Below are 25,793 nucleotides of genomic sequence, written 5' to 3' on the forward strand. Positions count from 1 at the left end.
GCAGAGGCCCCAGCCCTTTCAATTGTCCTATGGGCCCGCGGCCCCATTAGACTCCCCCCACCTCAGTTATAACCCTTCGGGTTCCGCGCTCCACGCCCCTTCTCGTCCACACCCGAGGAGTGGGTGTGCCCGGTCCGGCCTAGCCTACTCGCCTCGGAACTCCATTTCCCAGCCACCCCAACACGCCCAAACTCGTGCCCATCAGCTGACCGAGTCGCCTGACTGGAGTAGCACTCCCGGGCCCGGGGCTGGGGCCCCGGGTCACACCCACTGCCCTCCCGAGTCCGGCGGCGTATGTCTCCTGTCTGCACGTGCGGAAGGAACCTTTGTCCCCATCCCTGGAAGGGGTCGGCCCCGCTGCCTTCGCCTCTCCGAGCCCTGCTTCTCATCCCCCTCTTTAGTCTCCGCCGGTCCTTTTGTTTGTCTCCCCAGGGATCTCGAGCGGGCTCTGTGGTGCTGGGAGAGCCGAGGCAAAATGTCCCCGGAATCCAAAAAGCTGTTCAACATCGTTATTTTAGGCGTTGCTTTTATGTTTATGTTCACTGCCTTTCAAACTTGTGGAAATGTGGCGGTGAGTGGTGCTCTATTTTCGTCTTCAAATCCTACCTGCTGGTCATGAGTTCCGTAAGGGCTGATGCCCATGGAATTTTAACGATTCTAAATCACACTCGCTACATGCTCACATGCTCACTTCCCGTCTCTTCTCTTTTCTCCTGTTGGTTATTAGACTTGATTTTATGTGCCAGACATACTGTTTATTCCCCCTTAGATGTGAGTGTTTAATCAATGTTCCCCCTTTTTCTCTCTGAGTTTGTACTAGAGTAAGTGTAAGAGTTTGCCCCAGTTATTTTACTTTTTGACCATAGTGACGGGGGACACAGTTTCAGGGTTCTCCCCCATCAATATAGCATGTGCATTATTGGTACTTGGAGGGTCAAGGAAATGGAGCCCTCAACCCATAGCATTAGTCAATTTAGTCAACAATTTTGTGTTAACAATATTCTTGTAATATTGTGGTCCCATACGGTATTATACACTTGTGTAGTAGAATTGTGAATTCTTTCATGTTATTTCTAGAAGTTTAAAGGATAGCTTCTGGCAGAGGGAACTTGCTGTAGTCATTTAGTAATCCTTTTATTTTTCACAGCAAACTGTTATTAGAAGCCTAAACAGCACAGATTTTCATGGCAGTGGATATACCAGGTATAGTATACTAGTTCTGCTTGTTTAACTGGACTTTGTCAAAATCACATTAAATGATATTTAAAGCACTGAACAATAGAATCAGTAATTCTTAGTTCTGAATCCTAACCCAGCCACTTATTAGCTGTATGACTATTGGCAAATTATTTAACCTTACTAAATTTCCTTATCCTCATGTGTAGAACAGGACTAATACTTGCAGGGTGATTGTGATGAAAAACCCAAACCTCAAAAGTGTTTCATATATTTTCACTATCATCTTTATTTTTTCCTTTCCATTTTAAAAGCTGATTAAGGTTACAGCTTGTAGCCTTAGTTGATCTTATTTTTTTTTAATCCATCAATGTCATTTTTTAAACATCACATATAATTAGTACCCAATCCTAAGTGGAAGGGAATTTGCATGTTATCTTTCTGGAATGTTAATGAAATATTTATCTGCTTTCCCTATTTTGTATTATAGTGATATGTATCTTTGGGTAGCTAGTAGAGCATTGTCCTAGGATTCAGTAAAGTATAGGTTGAAATCTTGCCTCTTACATGTACTACTTGTGTGACCTTGAGAAAGTCCCTTCACTTCTCAGTGCCTCCAATAACTTTGTAAGACTAGAAGTTTAGTTAAGGGAGTTAACTAGGTTAACCTAGGTTCCTGATAGATTTTTCTGTTGCTAATGAAATCATAAGTCTAGGATAAAAGAAATAATATTGCTTATTGTCTTTCATAAAAAGAAGCCTCCAAGTGTTTACATATATATATCTCCTGTGTATATATATATACACACACGATATATATATATATACATATACACACATATGTGTGTGTGTGTACACATTTCTTTTGGAAAATGTTTCAGTGATGGGATCATCTCTTTAAAGCTAGAAGGAAACTGTTTAGACTTCTACCCTTTTCATGTTACAGTTAAGGAAACTGAGATCCAAAGAGCTTAAATTCTTTTGCCAAAGTCACTTTTTGCAAATGGAATAACTTAAGGTGCAAAGACTTGCTCATATCACAAGTAAGTCACATTTGAACAAAGAAATACAATTAACTTTTTTTTTTTTTTTAACCTCGAAGAAAGAACAAAAGCAGTATAGTTTTCCTGTTTGTATATGTGTACTTGCTTGAATGCCAGCAGTTCAGTTTCTTTCAGTTTTTATTTTGTTGTTCTCCTTGGTTTGACCTATATTGTGTTAAGTAATGAGAAGTAGCATTTCCTGGTGGCTAGAGACCCAGGCCATCAAGCCAAGAATATCTGAGCGTTAAGTCTTGCCTCTGATACATACTGGTTTTATGACTATGGGTAAATCACTTTCAGGCAAGATAATAAGAAAATCATAACCTATGTTGGTAAGAATTCCCTCATCTTCAAGTTCCCTGTAATCAAAGAAATCACAGGTTCAGTCAATGTACCTATATCATGTTAACTAATAAATATGCAGTAGTCTGAAGTGATTGACAATATACATATAGTGCTTTATTCCAGTTAATTCAGAAATTCTAACTTGATTAACATTAGTGATGGATAAGAAATAAGATATTTCTTAATTTTAAAACTAAGAGATAATTTATTTTGGCTTTGTAAACTAAGTTTCAGCCCTAAAGCTGAGTTTTTAAACTTAGCATAAATCATATTCTAGTGAATTTTCTTGATAGCCAAAGCAATCTATTCATTATTAATTAATAAAATTTTGCCTAAATATTATCACTGATAAGCAAATACAGTTGTGGCAAGTGAAATTCACTTTCAAGTAACTGGGGTTGATATCCATAGTTAATGTTTAAAGATTTTAATCAAATTATTAGAAAAATTTTAGGCAGAATAGTATCAATGTATACATGATTTCTTAACAAAGGAAAATTATAACCAACTATTCTAGTTTCAGATAATATCTTTTTGACAAAATATTTTGTATACATTCTAGTGAACTCCAGTGGTGTAGATTAATGCTGGATGATGGTCTTGTTTTTATAAGGATCTTTTAGCTAATAATATGTTAAGCAATATCACATTTTTTTTAATAGCACATTTTTATTAAAAAATATATCTTTTTTTTTTTTAAGAAAGTGATTCAGAACTTCTTAGATGGTATTTCACAATGTTTTTCCTTGCTTAATCTCAATTTTTTTTTTTCATGTAGCATGGCAATTATTTATGGAGTATTCTCTGCTTCAAATTTGATTACACCTTCAGTTGTAGCCATAGTGGGACCTCAACTATCTATGTTTGCTAGTGGTTTATTTTATAGGTAAGTAGTATTATAGTACATCATTTATTTCATCAGAATGCCATTAGCATTTTATAAGAACTTAGTAAAAGCTTAATTATTTTCTAACCAGGCATTATTCTAGGGAGCATTCCATCAGTTTGACTATTTTGTACTTTGGGATACATACTAGATGTTAATGTAATTAAGATTTCAGGAAATCTTTCTCAAGAATCCTGTAGTGTTCATTAATTTTAAATTTTAAAAATTACTTTGCATAAAAATATTTAAGAGCAATGAGCTTACAGTGTGAACAACCCAGACTGATGAATTTGAGTTTGGTGAAAATTTGGATAAGAAAATTTAGCTCCAAATTCTTATTTAAAGCAACAAAATTTTATTATGTTAAAGGACAGTTCAAGCTAATGTATAAATTTTGTTCATTTATTAAAATATTATATAAGAGAAAGGAAAATTAAAGTAATAACATTTGTATTTTTATGTTACTGGAAATGTTGATAAAACAACTTTATTTGTGATATCAGAACACTTAAGAGTTGAACAAAACTTCCATTGAATTAGTTTAGGTTGTTTTTAATTGGCCAGAGGTAGATGACTTCTTGGTGACTGAACCTTTCAACCTGAAAGTAGGACTATAACTTCTCTTTATTCTGTTGATCCACTTGGGATGAGGCCATTTCATCTAATATCTAGTTTATAAAATGACAGCAACTTTAACAGAAATGAATAAATCACATTTTTTTCCTTTTGAAAACTGGAAACATTTTAGAACTAAAATTTTAGATGGATACTTGGAAGGCATTATTGGCATATTTTATGTGTTATTTGAAAATAATAAATTGACCTGTTATGTTTTAGCATATACATTGCCGTTTTTATCCAGCCTTTCACATGGTCCTTCTACACAGCATCTGTTTTCATTGGAATTGCAGCTGCTGGTAAGCATGGCTAATGTCTTCCTGCTCTGCATTTTTCTGGGGCTTATCATTTGTTTGTACAATTACTTAATTTATTATTATCTTGGGTTTGCCTTTTAGTACTTTGGACAGCACAAGGAAATTGCCTTACAATAAATTCAGATGAAAATACTATTGGAAGAAACAGTGGAATTTTCTGGGCACTCTTACAGTCCAGGTAGAATTCTTACTTGAAATCTTTTTGCTTTGATTGTTCAATTCACCTCACCTAATTCATTCTTTTATTATTCAGTATTTCTCAGACCTTCCACATCAGTTGATTTTATTAAGTTTTCAGATATATTTAACATTATGCTCAAGATTATAGAATGAGTTATAACAAAACCTGTATCACCAATAATTCATTCATAGGTACAATCACAAAGAAGAAAATTACAAACCTGTAAAGGCATTAAGATGAATTATATTGACCAAATAAAAAACCATGGCATGGTCATTATTTTCATGGAACTTTTCCTTTATTTTTGGTAATTCATTTGACTATAAATACAAATGTTTATGTTGAGTCAGCCACAATTTATTAAGTACCTACTAAGTACCGAGAAACAAAGAAAATCAAAAATAGTTCCTGTTCTTAAGTAGCTTGCAGTCTAATGGGAAGAGACCACATGTAAACAGCTATGTGCAAACAAGGTGTACACATAATAAATTGAGGGTAGACTGAGAGAAGGATTAAGGAGGCCCTGGAAAAGCTTCTTGAAGGGAGTCGGTGTTTGTTTGGAGTTTGGTCAGGGAAGCCAGAAAATAGAGAGGAGAAAGGAGAGAATTTCAAGCATAGGAGAAAATCTTTAAAAATACCTAGAGTCTGGAGATTGAGTAAGGAACAGCAATGAGGCTAGTGTCACTGGATTAAAGAATATGTAGTGAGAAGTAAAATATAATAAAAAGACTGAAATAGCAGAAAGGAATCGGGTTGTAAAAGATTTTAAAAGCCAAATGGTATTTAACATTTGATTGCAGAAACAATAGGAAGCTAACATGATCAGGCTTATGCTCTCATTGCTGAATAGAAGATTGACTGAAGAAGGGAGACACTTGGAAGTGGGGAGGTCAACAGGAAAACTTACAGTAGTCTAGAAGGGGTATGATGAGAGGGGTATCATGGATCAAGATTATATTATAGGAGATTATGGGGGATAGAATTTGGGGGATAGAAATTGTTGAGTCCAGTATGACATCTGCATTTAGAGTCTAGGTAACTGGAAAGATGTGGTTCTATTATAAATTTAAAATGAATCCATAATTTCCAGATGATACCAAATGAAATACAAATTTAAAATAAGAGAAGAATAATTTCTTCATTAGATTTTTTTTTCCAAGCCATCTTGTTACAGAGTTCTAGTAAATCACATGATTCAGAATGAATACTTTACTTTGAAAGGCTGCTGTGAATCAAGTTTCTATCACATGACAGGAGATTGTTCCATTTCAAGGGATAGCACATTATTTCAGATCTCAGTTGCAAATTAAATTTTTCCAAGCATGGAATGAAGGGAGGGGGTCATCATTTTTCATAATTATTACTCTAGGGCTAGAAGAAAGAGTTGAGGAAAAATATATACCCCCCCCCTCCCACCGCTTTTTTTTTAACATAGAAATAACTAGATTCCCTTTTTAAAATCTCTAATAGTATTTTAAATATATCCTTCTTACCTTTTTTTCCTTTCCAGCTTGTTCTTTGGAAATCTTTATATTTATCTTGCTTGGCAAGGAAAAACTCAAATATCAGGTTTGTATTATTTACTTTGTTTTTAGACTCCAGTGACATCTATTATTTGTATTATTGTGGGCATTGCTATAATAAAAGCTTGAGCTTCTAGATTCTCATTTTCATATTTTAAGATTTTAGCAACCTTTTAAACCAGCAGCTTATTTAATTTTTCCTGTAGAGTGATTACCACTCTTTAAATAGTATTAAGGACTTTAAAGTCTTTTAAGAAATTTTGTTGTTGATTGAGAATTACGAAAGAAATACTTGATACTTAATCAAGAAAATCTTGTATTTTGACTATTTTTTACATTGCTCTGTAATAACAAAATATGATTTTCTTTTTCTCATGTTTATTCCTTTAGCTTGTTACCGTATCTGAAACATAGACAGGAATGGAATTGATATTTTATCTCTTATCCAAAGTTCATCAGGTTTTATTGATGCATTAACAAATATTTTGAAAATTAAACACTTTTAGCTATTATTAGCCTCTGTGGAAAAAATACAGATTTAAGGGTGATTTATGTAATTAACACTGGCTACCTTTTTTTCTTCAGAGAATGACCGAAGAACAGTTTTTATTGCTCTGACGGTGATTAGCCTTGTGGGGACAGTTCTTTTCTTTCTCATTAGGAAACCAGACCCTGAGAATGTATTGGGAGATGATGAGTCCTCTGATAATGAGAGTCTGGAAGTCAACATGTAAGAACTTTGGAAATTAACCTATTTTTTTTTTCCTTTCAAAGTTTGTACTCATATAGTCCTGGGATCACTAACTTCTTTATTCTTGGCTATCATCCCAAAAGCTAGGCAGTCCCAATAGTTGGAAAAAAAAGAAAAAGAAAAAAATTTTTAAAGGAAGAAAAGGGTAGAATAGAAATAGAAGAGAAAATATTAAAGAGTTAGGTTCTGATCTTGTTTTCACTACTTGGGCAGGTTTCTATAGTAAATTCTCCAGTAATTTCCTTAAGTAATTTCCTGAAGTATTCCTAAGGGATAATGCTTTATTTTCTTCAAATTGGATAAATTCACTTGATTTTTCATGTGCCTGCTACTGCCAGACATGCTAGATTTCTAGACTATATTATATAGCCTTAAATTTTTCTAGAAAAATTTCAAATGAACACTGAATATTATTTTGTATTGTTTCTTGAAGTTAATGAAGTTTAAACTGACACTTCTCAAGAGCATATGATGGGGCAGCTAGATGGCACAGTAGTTAGAGAACCAGCCCTGAAGTCAGGAGGACCTGAGTTCAAATGTGGCCTCAGATATTTACTACTTCCTGACTGTATAACTCTGGATAAGTCACTTTACTCCAATTACTTCTGTCCCCTCCCCCCCCACAAAAAAAAGAAAGAAAAAAAAGCATATTATAGATTTAAAAGGAATTATATCCAAAATCATCTTTATTTTTATTCATTTTAATTCTTTTACCTGTTTTATTAAAGACTAGTATGTTTGGGTATAATTTTGCCCTTTGTTTTGATGGTTTATATTTAATTTTTTTTTTTAATAGCAATTCTAGATTTTAAAAGTCTAGATTTGGAGAAGCAGCAACAAAAATTGTTTAGATCATTATATTTTTATTTTTTTGTGACATAATCAGCTGAGAAGTGTGTCAGATAACTTAGCTACTAGAAAACATGAAATTTTTGTTTTTCTTTAGCATCCAGATAGCTCATTTTAATGTGAGAGAGTTGGCTAAAGTATTTAATCTTTTTCTAGTAATGAGTTGGTTAGAGATTGAAAAAGTGCATGAAGAGTTTATGTAAAATACAAAAAGGTATAAATTTGTTTCAAATAGCTATCAGTATTTTCAGTGTTCTCTTAGCTAGACTAGTAAAAAATAGAAAGATAGGATATATTGTAGTAAATACCATCTTTTGTCAAATCTTTGATGGCATATTGTATAGTATAAAGGGCATTGGACATGAATTCTAGTCTTGGTTCTGCCACTAACTAATCATAATTAAAATTTTTATGTTATTTTATGGTTTGCAAGGCATTTTTTGACATATAGGTACAAGAACCCATCCCTACTTTATACCTGAGGGAACAGTTTCAGAGAGGTTAAGCAATTTGCCCATGATTATACAAATCTAGATCTTGATTTATGCATATGTAAAAGGAAAGATTGGCTGAACAGATTATCACCAAGATTTCTTCATTGAGAGCTACAAAAACCATGTTCACTTAAGGAATTTTCTAAAATCAATGCATAGAAATAGGTATTAAACTTCCTAATTTGAGTTCACTCAGATCACTATGGGCAGAAATCTCAGACTTTATTGTAAAAGATAATTTTCTGCTCTGCATTTTAGACACAAGCCTGCCAAACCCATTTTTATTAAATTCTAAATATTTTTGCTTAGAGGAACCTTGGTCTAAATACAGACAAGAGTTACTTCCAAATTCTTGAAAATTGAACACAAGGCCTTTGAAGTTAAAATTTATAATATTTTTAAACAGACATAATTCTACACTAAAAATTGAGTACGGACTTAAGAGTTTAGATAAATCTAATGTTAACATCCTAGGGAATTGTTTTCCTAAAACTGTTAAGTTCTTTAACTATTTCTGTAAAGGAGTCCCCTTTTCATGTAGAAGTGACCTTAAGAACTATTTTTCCTAATTGAAATAATAAGACTTCTTCCTTTTTATTGTATGCCCCAAATCACTTCCCAGAAAAACTGTTTCTTGGCTTATGAGCAGAAAGGAACTTGGGACTAAATTAAAAATTAGAGAGGGCTCTTTGTTAAGAATCATGTGAAAAGATTTCATTATAGTATGTTATTTTAGAATTGAGAGTGAAAAGCAAAATTTATATTTTTTACTCGTTAGTCCAAAGACTTTAGATTATACCCTAAGAGAAATACTTAATGTGTCTTAAAGAGAAGAAGAATAGGGAGTTCAATTTAGTGTACCTCCATACTGTGAATTCTATATTCATGTAATTCCTTGATAAATGAATATCAGTAGGTAATTGGTAATTAGGTCCCAGTTGATTTGAAAAATAATATATTAAAAGATCAATCTTGATTTGTTTCTGTTTTTAAGCCTAAAAGATCAGAACTTCAGGTTGGGTACTAAATCAAAGACCAGATTAGTTAAATAGTTAGATTTTATGTAGCAATAATTTTCTGTAGGAATGTCAAACTGATCTTTAAAGTTAAAACTCTTCTTAGTATGCACTCTAACTCTTAAACTTTTTGAATGTAGAGGAGGTATAATTTTTTTTTTTTAACTTCATAGTGTTACGGTCAATTATTAGTCACATGAATGAAATAACCACTTTTTCTGTGTTCCTCTATCCTTAATTAGATAAGGTTGTGAAAAATATCAATAATTAAAACTCTTTCTATTTATGGAATGTGGTTTATAGATTATCATTTTCCTTAACTGGGATTTTATTAATTGGAATTAGTATTCTTTTGGAGATATAAAGTTCATGATAGTAAGATAGCCAAAGAATGAATCATATCTGCCTTCATGACAGTTACAGTTTTATTGTTGAGAAGGGAGACGTTCCTATTTATTACATTACCTTGCCTTTTTAATTAGCATAAGGGAAACAAAATATGAGAAAAGAGCACTCACTGGCTTTGGAGTAACAAGACCCGGGTCAAATCTTGGCTTTGACACTGTTTTTGTGAATATAGGCAAGTCACTTAGTCCCTCTGGGCCAGAGTTAATTTATTTGTAAAATGAAAGCTTGAACTAAATAACCTCTGAGATTCCCTTTATCTCTACCATATCAACTGGAATTCTAATTATGTGTTTTGTTTTGTTTTGTTTTTGAGGTTGCTAAAGTAAACTTTATTGGTATAGTGATAAAAGGGATCTATTTTTCCCCTTTTCGTTAATGAAGAATTTTACTCTCTACATAGAAATGTTGCATAAATAAAAATAAATTTTATTTACAAGATAGTGAGAAAAATAATGGTTTCACAAATATTTTCATGAATTGAAAATACTGCCTTGTCGTCATAGATTATATTTGACTATGCTCTAAGTGAAAATCAACAGAAAGATAATTTGGTGTGAATTGTATTTATTCAGAAGATTGAAGACCTGAATTTATAGGATCATAATAAATATTTGACTAAAACAGAAATATAAGCCTTCATAATAAAACAAGCAACACCGAAAGCTACCAGAACTTTTTTCCTAGACACTTAATACTTAGAATCTAAATTGTTTAAATACTGTATTAAAACATAATGGCATTTTCTTTTTTCCTTCTTGAAGACTAAAAAGAAAAATTTTTTTTATTCAACTAGGTCTATCCAGAACGACATGACAAAGGCAGTAGATGCATTTAGTGAGTATTTTGCATTTCTGGAGGGGATGGATTGATTGTGGTGATCTCTTTGACCTTTAGGCTTAGATTAAGTGAGTGGATTAATAAATGATATTATCAAGGAATTTCTGAGAATCAGTGAGCTGTATAGTAAAAAGTTAATAGACATTTATTAAGTACGTACTGTATGCTAAGTACTGGGCTCATATGGTCAGGATGTAAAGAAAGGAAAAAGAGTTTGTTCTTAAGTCCTCAGTCTAACGTAAGAAACAATAGGCAAACAATTATGTACAAACAGGATATCCTGAATGTATAAGAAAATGAGGGAGAGCATCACAGTCATGGGAGACAGACAAGGAAAATGTCCAGAGTCAGAAGACAGGGTCAGTCTATTTCCTCATGTATAAAATGAGACTTTAAGGTTATTTGATATTATTGTTATCCATACTGCCATCAGTAGAGATTGAAATCACCTCTAACTGCTAATAAAAATTCTCTTGAGTTGTGTCACCAAAAATTTTTTTACCTAGTAATTAAACTCTTAAGTGGACCTTTTTGAATTTAACTAGGCTGGATCTTCATACTTGCAAACTTTCTAGCTTATTAAAAAACTTGTAAGATATTCCTGGCAAGTCCTTCAAGAGATCACCTCCGTATCAGTTAGGTATTGGAAAATAATTCTTGTGGAAGTTTGTGAGGAACAAATGAGATGATATATGTAAAATATTTCTGGAATGATATATAGCTCTCTATTCAGTGCATGCCATTAACATTATTTGTGATCAGTTTAACCAAATATACACAGATCTCAGTCAACTTGAAAGAGTGCCTGAACAGGAAGTTCAAATAACGTTGATAATTATTTTTGAAAAGAAAGATGTGTTGTATAAATATTACTAAATTGTAGTGAGTGAAATTGATTATGTTCTCAGAAAGTGTAATTGATTTAACATTCATCAGTCTTTTCTGTTTATTCAAAAAGCCATTCAGATATATTCATTAGAAATCTTTGCCAGGCATTTCTGTTCTGACTTGGAAGAAGTATTCTTTCTTACAAACCAAACTGAAGCTAAATTATTTATTAGTCTTTTGAATAGAGCTATGTTTTGCAAAAAAATTACTAATCTATTTCATATCTATGTTATGTAGATTATTACAATACTTTTCATTAAAACTGGAATACAGCAATATTTTATCCCAATTATCCCAATATTTTATCACTTATTTTATCCCAAAGTAAATATTTTCAACAGAAGAATTCTTCTCCAATATAAATGTTTATGGGAACTTGGAATATTAAATATCAGATCTTTCCCCACAAATCACTGTTGAATTTATTCTATGTAGTATAAATCATATTTATACTAGGAATTTTGGGATGGGATTTTGAAATATGTACTATGTCGTGCTAACAACTATACCTTTTCCTCATTTCTAGAATTTTGGTAGTTAACTGTAAGGTAAATTAGGCCAGGTTACTCATATGGTAGGATATGAGGGATAATGAAAGGTTCTACAAAGATTCCTGATTGGCATTCTTAAATACCTCAACATTTCTAATTTTGACTTTTTTCCTATTCCATCATACATTTGAGGCTACATCAGAAGTACAAAAAGCATTTTTTAAAAGGTAACCACAATAATGAACTGGTTTGTAGACCAAAAAGTTTAAGAGTCAATAAATTTACAATCTATTTGTTACCTAAGTCTGGTCCACAAGTTGTCTGAAATTTCCTTTGGCATGATTCTAGTATTCTAGTATACTGAATGGGGTAGAATAAGATAGAATGAATTCCTTAATTTGGCCAGCCTATAATATTATAATATATAATTATATAACATTATAATGTATAACTATAATTTATTCTGGTTAAAGAAAACTAATAACTAATATAAGTGATATCTTCTAACATCTCTGTTATTTGTAGAAAAATCTCTTAAATTGTGTGTCACCAAAGAAATCCTGTTCCTCAGTGTTACAACTGCCTATACAGGTAAGAAATTAATGAGAGAGATGGTAAATAACTGATGATTCTAAGGCAGCATTGTGGCATTATAGAGATTCAGAAATAAACCCTTATGCTCTGAAATGGGATAACTGTAATAATTCAGTATATAATAAGATATGCAAAGAATATCATAAGAGGAATCTGACGACATTGCCTTTTAAAAAATTTTATGGTAATTTAACATGATGGTTATTTTTCCTTCTTGACCCCCAAAGGTTTAAAAAAAAAAACACTTTGCCTTAAGAGAAATAAGAAACAAAATAAGAACTTTCAGTGTTACAATGTTGTAATCTTGGAGAAAATCCTGTTTTTACTAGTTTAAGTATGATATTATTTCTTTTTTGACCAATAGAAAATTGTGTTTAGTTTAAAACATTGTATTGTACCTCCAAACTAAAATACTTAGATTATTTTTCTTGTCATTTTCCTTACTAAGAAAGATTCCTTTACAAGAGAGTTGAAAAATTCATCAGCCATTTATAGTAATTACAGCAAAGATATATACCCTGCTCATCTCCAAAAGAAAGCTAAGAAGTTAGTGTTGGTAATATTTTTATGCATTTGAAGTTTCATTTTATCTTCAAGTTCATATAGATTTCATATTTTTAGGTTCATGTTTTTCACTACATATATAGCACATCAGAATTGTAGATTAAGTGGAAAAACACTCCTTAGATGGTTATTAATAGTTTAATTTAAATATTATTTGTTTTAACCATCTTTAAGCAGTCTGTTTTTAAGTGCCTACTATGAGTCAATCACCTTACTAGGTGCTAGAGATAAGGCAAATAACAAAATAGTCCCTTTTCAAGCAACTTCTAATGTGCTCTGAGAATTAGAAGATTTTTGGAGTTCATATATGTCTTTTTTAAATGATGCTTTTAGATATAGACAATACATACATAATGCAAGAGTAATTTTGATACTATAATTAATTTAAGAATTTTTCTCTAAAGGTCTGGAATTAACATTCTTCTCTGGTGTATATGGAACCTGTATTGGTGCTGTAAATCAGTTTGGCACAGAAGAAAAAGGCCTTATTGGACTTTCTGGCATTTTCATTGGCATTGGAGAAATTTTAGGTTGGAAATAATTTTCTCTTATCTCTCCAGTTTGGTGAGATTTGTTGTAGGACTTTCATATGATTCTCTATTTTTCATATCTTTCAGTTTCTCTTATTTTCTTGCACTTCACACTTCTGATTATTTCCATTCATCTTAGAATAAATAAAGCAAATTTGCCATCTAGGGGAGGGGTTGGAGGGAAGAGGGGAGGAAAAAAATTTGGAGTACAAGGGTTTGCAAGGATGGATGCTAAAAACTATGTATATATTTTGAAAATAAAAAGTTTTTTTAAAAAAGAATAAATAAACCAAGCAACTTAGACCACATCAAAAATAAAATCATCAGTATTAAAAATATATATAACATTTCCCAACATTTAACCTCAAATTAATCTCAAATTTTTTTTTGCTTTTATATTACCTGTCCACAGGAACTATTGATTTTAATATTTGTGTTTAGTGGTATAGTATTGTTCCCTCAAACTATTTTACATTTAGATATAAAAGTCTGATTGATAATCTTATAATGAAAAACTTGCCTTATTGTTAACTGACAAATCTGAAATTTCATGATTCAAGTGTTAAGGCCAACTAAGAGAAAGCATGTTATGGTAGAAACAGCATTAGATTTGATTCAAGAGGACTAGAATTTGAGTCTAATCCATGTTGGTTCCCATATGTGAATACCATTGGGGAGATCACTTAAGTGTGTAAATCTCAGCTTCATCCTCTAAAATTAAAATTTTAATTTAATTAAAAAAAAAATCTAGTCACTAGGAAGTGACTAGAACAAAGAACAAATTTAACTCTTAGGTCCCATGATCCTAACTAATTTTATAATAAATGAACAGTTTTTCTTATTTATTACTATTGATTTTTGCATAAGGAGACCTTTTTTTCTCCATTTAATAATACCAGGAATTTCAAATTCCTCTCATTTTTGTATTTGAAATCTTCCAGTTTTGTTTCCATATAATAAAAATTCATATTAAATTAAAGCATTTTCCTCACAGCTTATTATGATAGGTATGCAAATATTATATTTCCATTTTATGTTTGAGAAAACAAATTAAGGCTCAGAAAGGTCCCTTTCTTGTGGTTACACACAAAGAAATATCTTAAGACACAGCTAGGTAGTGAAATAGAGAGATCATTAGAGTCAAAGGATCTGAGTTTCAATATGACCTCAGATACTTACTAGCTTTGTGACCCTGAGCAAGTCATTTAAGCAATGTCTGCCTCAATTTCCTCAAATGTAAAAATGGGAATAATAATGCACTCACCTCTTAGAGTTCTTATGAGATAATACATAGTAGGTGATTAATGGATGCACAACTCCTTCCCTTCTGTCCCCCTAAAAAGAGGTATATTTATGTTACTTAAAGTGAAATTTAAGTTCATCCATCCATCAGACCAGTCCAGTGGTCTGACCTCTCAGTAATCTCTGTATTTTAATTCTATTTATTAGTTTATAGAGTTTTTAAAGGACAAGTATAAGACAGAATATTCCTGTTCCTGACAAGCTCACAGTTTCATAGGGAAGACAATCATATGAAGTAGTAAATTATTTTTAATAGGACAAAGTAATGTAAAAATGAATAGAAAACAAGTGACATATATTAGACTAGCAGTCAAGAATTTGAGGCTCTAGTCCTAAACTGTTTGTCTTTGGTCAGCTCATTAATATCTATAGATTTCAATTTCATTCTTTTTTAAAAGAGGGAAATAGTTAAACTGAGACTGTTAAAACATAATATAGTAGAAGAGAGTAGCAATATTTGGAGTCTGAGGAATTGAGATCAAATCCCTTCTTTGCCAGTATGTAATTTTGAGCATGTTTTTCTTTACCCTATCCCCTTCCACTCAATTTTCTCATCTGTAATATATTGGCATTGGATAGAGTGATCTCTGTTTTTTTTTTCCTAGTTCTATTCTGTTCTCTTTTGATCTCTAAAATCTTTTCTAGATTTAAAATTATCTGATAACTGGACTCTATCTAATTATACCTAGGAAGCATATTTATTTGGAAGCATATTTATTTTAATCTGATTTACTTAAGATATATTGATTTTAAAATAAAAATTAGCTAAAATGAATTGTATAGTTCTACTTTATATTTTATCTAAAAAGCTTTAATTCTGAAGTTAAACATTTAAAAAGAACATTTTGATGAACATATGAGAACACAAAATTTTTAAGTCATCAATCTCCATTTCATACTACTTACTTTTTCAAAAAGTATATAATTTACATGTTGTTTTCAAAACTTTCCTGCTTTTGCTTTTTTTTGTTTTGTTTTTCTTTCTTTTTTGTGTTAATTTACTTTTATTTTTGCATAATAAGCATGTTTTAATTAATCTGTCATTTCCACTAACTTCCTCTTCCATTAAGCAAATAAAAAATAAATCCCTCAATATATTTCTATATAGTCATACAAAATAAGTTCCCATTTTATCAGTGCTTAAAAACTCTTTCTTCATTTTAAGCTCATCATCTCTCTGGGATGCCATATTTTAATTTAAATTTTTTTTAAGTCAAAGTTTATCATTGTATTGATCAGAATTCTAAAACTTTTTGAAGATGTTTTTTTCTCTATAAAAATTACCATTTTAAAATGTAAAATCTTTATTCTGTTTCTGTTTATTTTGCTGTATAGCGAATCATAAAAGTCTTCTTTTTTTGGGGGGGGTGATATTAGCATAGTATTGTGGGTCAAAGGCAGAGATGTGCTGAAAACATTTAATGATGTATTTTCCAGAAAAGAATGTGTATACAACACACTTTTAAATTTATTCTACATTATTTAATTTTCTCCTTCACTTTCTGAAGTTTAGACAATTAAAAAACCTAATAAACTAAGCCCTGAATTTTTAGTGATTGTTCATTTCAAAAGTATATATATATGGTTTAGTAAATTTCTGGGCATAGTTGCAAAATGAGCTTCAGAATGACTGGATCACTTCACAGCTCCACCAATAATAATACACAGGAATACCTATTTTCCCATAGTGCCCTCAATATTTATTCTTTTTCTCTTTTTTACCTTTACCAGTCTGATAATAAATTTGCATTATTTGAATTTTCTAAGAAGTAATTAGAATATTTTTCATATGATTATTGATAATTGAATTTATTTCTTCCTTTCAAAATTCTTGTTTATATTCTTTGACAATTTCTTTTTGGGGGAATGGCTCTTAATCTTATAAATTTGAATCACTTCTTTTCAGGGACTCTTTTTAGAACATCTCTATTACTACCCACTTCAAAACTGAAAGAAAAAAACAAAGGAAAACAAATAATAAGCTTAGTCAATCAAAATAAATCTATACCTTGGCTATAATCTCATTCTGTACTTTGTTTCTATCACCTCTTTTTTGGTAGGAAGGAAATATGCTTTATTACGTGTCCTCTGGAGACATGATTAACATTAATCAGTCTTTCAAAATTGTTTAAAGAGTTGCTGACCTTGTATAAAATTGATTCCCTAGTTCTGCTCACCTCACTGTGTTCCAGTCGGACTAGCTAGGATTCTTTGAAAAAAAATTTTAACTTTTATTGCAGTATAATAAGTATTCCATTCCATTTATAATCCACTTAGATTTTCAATCTTTGCTTTTCTGTTTTTTTTTGTTTTGTTTTGTTTTGTTTTTACCTCCTCAAAGATCAAGAAGTTTGGGAGGTTTTTAAATGACTATTTCCTTCCTAATAAGATCTTCTCAACCCTTTCCCTTGTTTCCCTGTTAACTGATTTGTCTGTATTGCATGTGGGGGGTGGGGAGGGGAAGAGGTGTGTGTATTTATGTGTATGTGTATAAACCCTGTATTTCAGATAAGAATTAAGATTCATCTGATATCCATTCCTCCAAGCCTTTCCTCTGTATTTGTATATTCTTCTTACATAGTAAAGTTAGAGAGCTAGCAGGCTCCACCTTCTTCTTCCCTTTTTCCGTATTACTCTATTTCTTTTATCTTTGTTTCTTTTTCTTCCCATTGAAGCAATTCATCCCCAAGACCTCTGTTTTTATTTTTTTTATCTCCTACAATATTCTTTGAAGATTTTAAGGTTCTGATGGAACACATTTTTCTTCTTCCTTATTAGAATGTTAACAGTTGCTCAAATAATCTTACATTTCTAGGTTCCTTTTGACTCTTGTACTTGCATTTCAAAGTTCCTCTTCAGTTTTAGTCTTTTTCATCAGAAATTCTTCAAAGTCCTCTATTTCATTAAAGATCTATTTCTAGCCCCACAGTATTATCTTCAGGATAAGCTGTAATTGATTGTATGCCTATATTTTTCACCTTTTGGAATATTGTATTCCAAGTCCTTTCATTTCTAGTAGAAGCTTCCAGGTCTTATATGATCCTATGACTTTTTTGTTTGAATTTCATCTTTCTTGATATGGGAGCTTCTGGGTTTTATCTCTGCTTATCCAGGGATTTTCTCTTTTGGAGTGCCTTTTAGCAAGTGATCAGTTGATTGTTTTTCTCTCTCTATCTTACCTTCTGGTACTCTACCTTCTAGTTGTAGTAGATTTTTGAACAGTTTTCATTTATTATTTCTAAAAATAATATCCAGGATATTTTTTCTAATCATGGTTTACCGAAGTCCAGTGACTCTTAAATTATTTCTCCTTGAACTATCTAGATCATTTGTTTTTAATATCAAATATCATATATTTGCTTATCCTTCAAATTTTTTACTTTCATGCTTTTTATTTCATCTTTGCCTCCATTTAACATATTCGATTAGTATTTGCAAAAAATCCTTTTTTTCTTTACTTCTGTCTCTAGATATGTTGTATGTACATATACATAAATATATACCCACACATACATATGTTTTAAATATTGGTCAGTAGTTTCTTTGATTTACTGGTCTCTTTCTAGTTTTAATTCCTGAATGAAAGCTTTGTGCCGGTGTCAGACATCATTGTATGTTATGCTTTTGCATGAGATGTGGTCTCACCTTGAGACTTCTGAGTTCTGAACTCTATTTCTTGGAATTAGGCTTCCACTTTGAGGTTCAGAGGGCTGGACCTTCAGGTCCTCTATGGCATATTGTGACAGTGTTAGATACCTCAGAATACATGAACTTGGCATGCCCAGAGAATGCTGTGGTATGTCACTAATTGTTCCATGTTGCTGTTAGCCTGGATTTTCAAGGTGTCTACTGTGGGGCTTTCTACTACAATGGGAGTTTCTTGAAGGAGCTTTCTGCTCTATGCTTCAGGCTACCTCTGAGTTGATCACAATGATCTGACTTGATGATATGCCTGACTTGATCACAATGAACCTGATGATTTCCTCATTTGGACCTCATCATTCTCCTATTTGCCATTAGTGCAATGTCATTATATATATGCTGTATGTCACATGTACATGTATGTCATGATATGTCATATTAAAACAGTATACAGACTCAAAAATGAGATTCATAGTCACTTTCAGGAGTTTGGTCTAATTTTCCAAATAGGAAAATCCAATTATTTGAAGGCTATTTGTTATTCAGATTATGGTGTGCAATTGAACAAATAATCTCTAGAGTTTATCTGTGTGTGCGTGTGTGTGTGTGTGTGTGTGTGTATCTGATTCCAAGAACTGAAGGATTAGGCATGAGAAATGACAGGATTCTTTTAGTGATCTCAAGTTTCTCCTTGAGACGATCATCTATTTTTTTCTTCATCTTTAGTATTCTTCTGGTATATGTCTATGAGTCATGAAATGTTATAGTTTGTGAAGAATTGAAATTGAAGATCACTTAAGAACAGGTATGATCAAATTGTAGGGCATTACAAAACAAGAATTATGAAAAAGTGATGAAAAGTAGTTAAAGAAATGTATGAGAAAAAAACAAGAGTGATTGGTTATGTGCCAGTCCTATGTATTAGTGTCTTTGTGATGTAAAGAGAAGCTAAAGTTCCCAGAATGTTGAGTGGATCCTTTTTGGCAGATTTATTTATAAGAATTCATGATAAATAAAAATGTTTGACTTACAATCAGCCTCACTGGAGGCAATTCCCCACATCAGCATATCCAGTCCATTTAAGTATTGAGAATTTGGAACCAAAAAACAAAGTCATTACTTTATACTTCTAGAACATATGTTTAGAAGAGTCCCATGCTATCAGCCTTGGTCTCTCTTGGAAATAAGTCCAACTTTTTTGGAAATATGTTAAACTTACCTATTTCTGCTTGAGTTTTACATGTGGTTCTTCCTTATTGCACTGAATGCAATTAAAGCAATTTCTTCTATCATTTAGTTTTTGGAATCCATGGCAATAATACGTAATGTATAAAGTATCGAATGACATATTCTTCATGTAGCATTTTATAAAGAAATTGCACTCTTCAATTAGTCAAAAAACTTTTGTTGTTAATAATAGTGCTTTATGGTGTTTTCATATCCACTTTTTCATTTTCAGCACATAGCATAGTAATGTAGGGTTGTCACTCCCATTTTATAAAAGAGAAAACTATTTTTTAAATAGAGATAAATGACTTGCACAGCATCATACCACTAGTAAGTATGTTGAAGCCAGGTCTAAAACTTAGACCTTGAAAATGCTTGAGCATCTTGACATGTTTGTATTGGTTGAATTGGAGCAAATCACATAACCTAGAGAATCTCAACTTTTGTGTGTATGTATGTGGGAAAGTAATGATAATTAAGTACATTTTCTCTTTCACTGAGATTTAACAATTATTTTTGGATAATATGTCTAAAATTTTTTTTAAAAACCCATATAATAATTAAAATATATGAGGTGATAGTATTTATAGTTAAAGTGGAGCTTCAAGGAGATATTAGGAAGGAAAAGGAGTCAGGAGGTTGATTTAGGATTGAATGATTCATAAACCATTTCATTGAGATTAGGTAAAAAATTAATATAGAATTTGGCCAAGTAGTTAACCCTTGTTCATGTTTGTGGTGATCTGTAGTTAGAGAATAGTGATTCATACGTGAGTTGTACTAGAAAATAGCATAGTACAGGGCTTCTTAATCTTTTTTTTTTTTTTTTCATGGATCTTTTTGATAGTCAAGTATATGGATCCCTTCAGAGAATAATGTTTTATGTTCTACAAAATAAAATACTTAGGATTACAAAAGAAAACAATTATTACATATAAAGATGTAACTTTTTTTTTCCCATTCAAGTCCAAAGAACTCTTTGACAGCTTACTTAAGAGAAAGAGCATTAAACTAGAAGTATACTTGTCAAGAATGTAGCAAAGATTTTATTCTATGTATAGATTGGTCTAGGTGGCATCTGAAATTCTTTTGATTCTGAAACACAAAATCTGTATTAGTCCCAATTCTGTTACTCACTGTTTGATAGTAGGCAAAACATTGGACTGCATTTCCTCCTCTGTAAAGATAAAAGGAATGAACAACTGTATTATCAGTGAGGTACTTTCCAGCCCCAAAATACTGTCTCTCTGGTCCTATCCAGCTCTTAAAATATGATGACCCAATGACCTGTGATGTTTGTCTCCATTGGTAAGAGTCTGCCTATAAATGCTTAAATACATTCAGATTATGGACAGGTAAGCTTTTCCTTTCCAAAATAACTGTTAACTTTTTTTGTTGTTGTTTTTTTTGTTTTGTTTTGTTTTTGCTGAGGCAATTGGGGTTAAGTGATTTGCCCAAGGTCCCACAGCTAGGAAAGTGTTAAATGTCTGAGGCCAGATTTGAACTCAGATCCTCTTGACTTCCATGTGGGTGATACTGTTAACATTTTGATCATTATTATAATTGCCCATGTAATGAAATGTTGAATTTCTTGACTTTGAATAAACAATAATAAATGTTTCTTGACTTTGTAGGTGGAAGTCTCTTTGGCTTGTTAAGCAAGAACAGTCGTTTTGGCAGGAACCCAGTTGTGCTGTTGGGCATTTTTGTGCATTTTGTAGCTTTTTATTTAATTTTTCTTAACATTCCCAGTGATGCTCCAATTGCTCCTCTTGAAGGAACTGATAGCAATGCTTATATCAGTTCGAGGTACAGTAACTATTTTGCCTGTAACTCTCTCAGTAATGAACTTAGGGGAAGGATAAAATGACACATATAACTAAGCAAGTTACCTTGAAAATCTATTCTGTCTACTTAAAAGCAGGTGTTAAATTCTCTTGGTGGAGTTGAAAATTGGAATCTGCAGAAGATCCCCCAAAATTATTTCTTCAAAATGTTATTTTGATATCCTCTTTTACTTTAGTCGAAAGTTTAAAAAAAAAAAAAGCTAAAGGAAAAAAGAAGAGTGAACTATAAATTAATAACAATAGTTGACATCTACATGGTGCTTTATTAGTTATAAAACATTTCGTATAGGTTATCATATTTGAGCATTAGAATAAGCCTTCAAGATACTGCAGGTCTTATAATTCCCCTTTTATATAGACAAGATAACTGTGGCTAAGATGTTAAGTGACTTGACCATTATCACTAAGCTAATAGACATTAGTTGAGACTTGTAACTCGTCTTGGGTATCAAATCCAGACTTTTGTCAGCTATATCATAACTACCCTCTCAATAAACTTTGGAATTATTGAAAGTTGATTTTTTAGGTCTTCAATTCAATGAAATTGAATTCAATGAAATTTAGGTCTTCTGTTCAATGAAAAAGTTTTAACATTCTGTTGTTTAGGTCATATAGTAATATCAGCCTTCAAATGCCAATTGACAAAAGATATGGAAGCTTTCCCTGAAAAATAGCAATTATTCTTGAATGGGTCAGGATGAGAAAAAAGCATAGCATAAAAGATAAAGGACTTTTCTTAACAGGAGAATTAAAGTCCTGCCTGCATACTGGCTGCGTAACTGCTGTCAAGTCACTTAATTAACTTCATTGCTTCAGAAAACTCTCTAAGATTATAAATTAGAAATTCATTGCTGATTTGGATCTATCTTCCTCACTTTTCTCCCCTTCCCATAAAAAAAAAAAAGGCATGACTCCTAAACCCTTTGAGCAATTGTGTACCAGAGTTTGAAAACAAGTTAATATAAAATTTTATTTTTTTTTCCAATTTTGTAATTTTTCTTTTACCTTTTTAGGCATTTTGTTTTCTACTTAAATTTGTGTGTAGTACTTATATTTTAATGTTTTTATTTTTTTCTTAGATGCCTCTAGTAAATACAATGTTTAGGTAAAATTATTCTTTCATTTTTTTCATTCAGCAAAGAGATTGCTCTGTTCTGCAGCTTTCTGTTGGGGCTTGGAGACAGCTGCTTTAATACCCAATTAATTAGCATTTTGGGTTTCCTTTATTCAGAAGATAGTGCACCTGCCTTTGCAATCTTTAAATTTGTTCAGGTAATGTCATGCTTCTTAAAATATGTTTGAGATGGCAGCCTTTTTGCTGCATACTTTTATTGGTGGGTTGCATATTATAAAAGTGGTTTTTTTTTTTTTTTATGTCAAGATTATCCTTTCAAAGAATGTATGATTAGAAGTAGGAGGTAACTAATATAAGCTTCATGGTCTCATTTCTGTGTGTGTGTATGTGTATGTTTGAATAAACAGACATATATCTACTAACATAGATGTTTTATGTATAAAATCTTTCCTCTGAAGAGATATTTTCATGGTTGTTTTCCAGAGTTTATGAGGAAAGCTTTCTCTTTGTTGCCCTAAACCATTTTTCCAGAGAATGGTATTTATCATACTATACATGTACTGTGTTGTAGCTCTTTTTTAATATCTAAAATGCAATTTTAACTTTGAGGGTCAGAGTTTATATGAATATTAGTGGAGCTAAACAAAAACATGTGTTATGTTGGGTAAATAACTAACCCTTTAATGTCTGTCAGTTTGTCAGAATGTATATCATTTAGATAGGAAAGAAAATGGAATCATTTATTTAAATTGGAGTAAATATTAATATCACCTGTGGTTTTTTTTTTTTTTTTTGTGCTCTTTCAGTCCATCTGTGCAGCAGTGGCATTTTTCTACAGCAACTACCTTCTACTTCATTGGCAACTTCTGATCATGGTGATATTTGGCTTTTTTGGAACTCTTTCCTTCTTTACGGTGGAATGGGAAGCTGCTGATTTTGTGGCTCGAAGCTCAGAATACAGAAGTATTTGATCTCTTATTTAAAGCATTTTTGTTTAAAAAAAATTTGACAAAGTGAGAAGAAATTCAGAGTTGTAGAAGTTTGGAAGAAGGAGCCACTGTCAACCTAAACAGCATAATAGATGGCATCAACGAATGTGGAAAAAAAAGACACAGCAAAAGTTGGTCAAGTTTACAGACATAGGATATTTAAAGTATGAAATAATGAAACATTCCATTAATAGTTTTTGTTGGATATGATTCTATTTCATTCTTTTAATTGTGTTATAAACTATTAATATTGTTCCTCCCCTATTCTTATTTGAAGATCCATCTTAGCTATTGCATATGTATCTTTTAAAGATTCCTGCTGTGCATGGAGTATGTTTTATTATTATACAGTGTTGAAAAAATAATACATGACTATATGTATATAAAAATAAATTTAAAGTTTTAGGAGCAGGCTCAAATGGAAATCTCAGCTTCCAAAAAAGTTTATACTTTAACTTCTATTAAAATGTTGTTCATTAATACCTCTTTCATTATAGTTTATAGTAGAAACTGAGTTTTAAAAATCAAAGAAAAGTTATTACAAAGTTATAGATTATAAGAACACTTTAAAAAATGTTAGCCTAAGTGATATAATGAACAAAATCATAGCACTTTTGTTAAAATTTTGCCTATAGTTTTCCTGGAAAATGATATATAAAATGTCCACTATATGTTAGTAATATTTGCACTGTAGTTCTAAATTGCCATGGTCAGTGAGGAAAAAAAAAACTTACTCAAAATTGTTTTTTATTTTCTTCAATTAAAATGACAGGGATGTCCATAGATCTTTGAGAGAGAAATTTAAATATTGAAAGAAGTGCTCAAGTGGAAATCTTGATTAACCCCTTGTATTTGTTTTAAAATGGAATATTTAATGTTCAGATTGAGAATTTTTATTATAAAGTTAATAGCCACAGGCAGGGAGGCAGAATGGGGCGGGGGGGGAGGAACCTTCATTTGATTAGGATTTAAAATTCAGCAAATATTTTAAAATGTTTTCTATGTTTAAGGCATTACTAAACACTAGAATCAGGAAAAATGATTTTAAAAGTACTGAATTATCCTTCTTTTGGCTATATTAATAAGGCCATAAAAATCTTTGTGGCCTCTTATTGGCTTAGGTTAAGTACAATTAGTAAACATAAATGATATTAATAATTGTTAAGTACAGTTTCAGAGGTGGCATGAAACTGAACCATGTTTTTATTTACCTAAGTTTTAAAGTTGTCTATGGTTAAGATGAAAAATGCCTCCAATATATTTCTTCAAACTAAGTATCCCAGACCTTTGTCCTTTTGTTTTCAACAATTCTTCACAGCTATAGAATCAAAATGCTGAGTAGCTTCTGAGAATTGTAATTTTGAGGAGTATAATTCAAACAAGATATTATAGTATTCCATCATTATTATTGATAGATGTATTGTCAATAAGGGAATAAAAGTGAGAGTGTTTAACTGAATTGTTTGAAACTTGAGTTTTCCCTGACTGCCATTGATGTATATTGTTCTGAATAACTCACTTTAAATTTTGTATTCTGCTTTCATATCTACAAATGGGAATAGTGACCTTAAAGAATGCAAAGATCCATTGATCTTTAGATGGGAGGTGGGGGAGTATTATTTCAGTTGAATATGGGATATGGTTAATAAAGTATTGAAAAAGTTTTGTACTGTGTAGCTTTATGGAATCAGTCATATTACAATTTCATTCAGAGATGCAGAGGATTTGATTTGATCTTCCTATAATATTTTGTGAATATCATATGACTTCATTTTAAAGTTTCAGATTTAATATAGTATGTGTATTAAAATTTTTATTGATATTTTGGGTGTCATTATAATATTCTTTCTAAAATATAATGTTCTCTATTGAGGTTTTCTTGGGGTCTCTGGGAGCAGCCTTCATTTCAATTCAGTAATCACCACACGAGTAGCCAGGGGTTTAAGTCCAAATCCTTTATTGTCTCCTTCAAAGTCTCATCTCCTTCACTTGGGGCTTGGCTAGTTTTCTGGAGGCCTATCTCTCTCCTTGGTTCTGAGAGTTTAAGCTCCCACCTGCCTTCTCTGGCTTCTGAATCTCCCCAATTCTCAAGGGTTTGTACTTCAGCCTCCAGCCACAGCAAAGGTAGAAGATGGAATGAATCTGTCTCAGCCTCCGAGAACTTCTAGTATGTTTGTCCTTTTCTGACCCTGAGAGCTTC

At 31.7% G+C, this 25,793-nt stretch overlaps 1 protein-coding gene across 2 annotated transcripts; it reads left to right on the forward strand.

Annotated features, from left to right (window-relative positions):
- Positions 1 to 31: 31 nt before the first annotated feature.
- Positions 32 to 25,415, forward strand: MFSD11 (major facilitator superfamily domain containing 11). Of its 2 annotated transcripts, XM_003768681.4 has the most exons (13): positions 32 to 571; positions 1,148 to 1,203; positions 3,343 to 3,450; positions 4,288 to 4,367; positions 4,467 to 4,563; positions 6,077 to 6,135; positions 6,675 to 6,819; positions 10,401 to 10,441; positions 12,349 to 12,414; positions 13,386 to 13,511; positions 21,317 to 21,491; positions 22,666 to 22,801; positions 23,411 to 25,415. In XM_003768681.4, exons 1-13 carry the CDS (start codon positions 476 to 478, stop codon positions 23,573 to 23,575), a joined length of 1,350 nt encoding a protein of 449 aa, XP_003768729.1. In that variant the 5' UTR covers positions 32 to 475; the 3' UTR covers positions 23,576 to 25,415. The 2 variants fall into 2 exon arrangements, with proteins under 2 accessions (XP_003768729.1, XP_031821410.1); XM_031965550.1 differs by lacking the exon at positions 13,386 to 13,511 and having other exon boundaries at positions 208 to 571.
- Positions 25,416 to 25,793: the final 378 nt, after the last annotated feature.

This window comes from Sarcophilus harrisii, chromosome 4 (genome assembly GCF_902635505.1).
Source record: "Sarcophilus harrisii chromosome 4, mSarHar1.11, whole genome shotgun sequence".
NCBI lineage: Eukaryota > Metazoa > Chordata > Mammalia > Dasyuromorphia > Dasyuridae > Sarcophilus > Sarcophilus harrisii.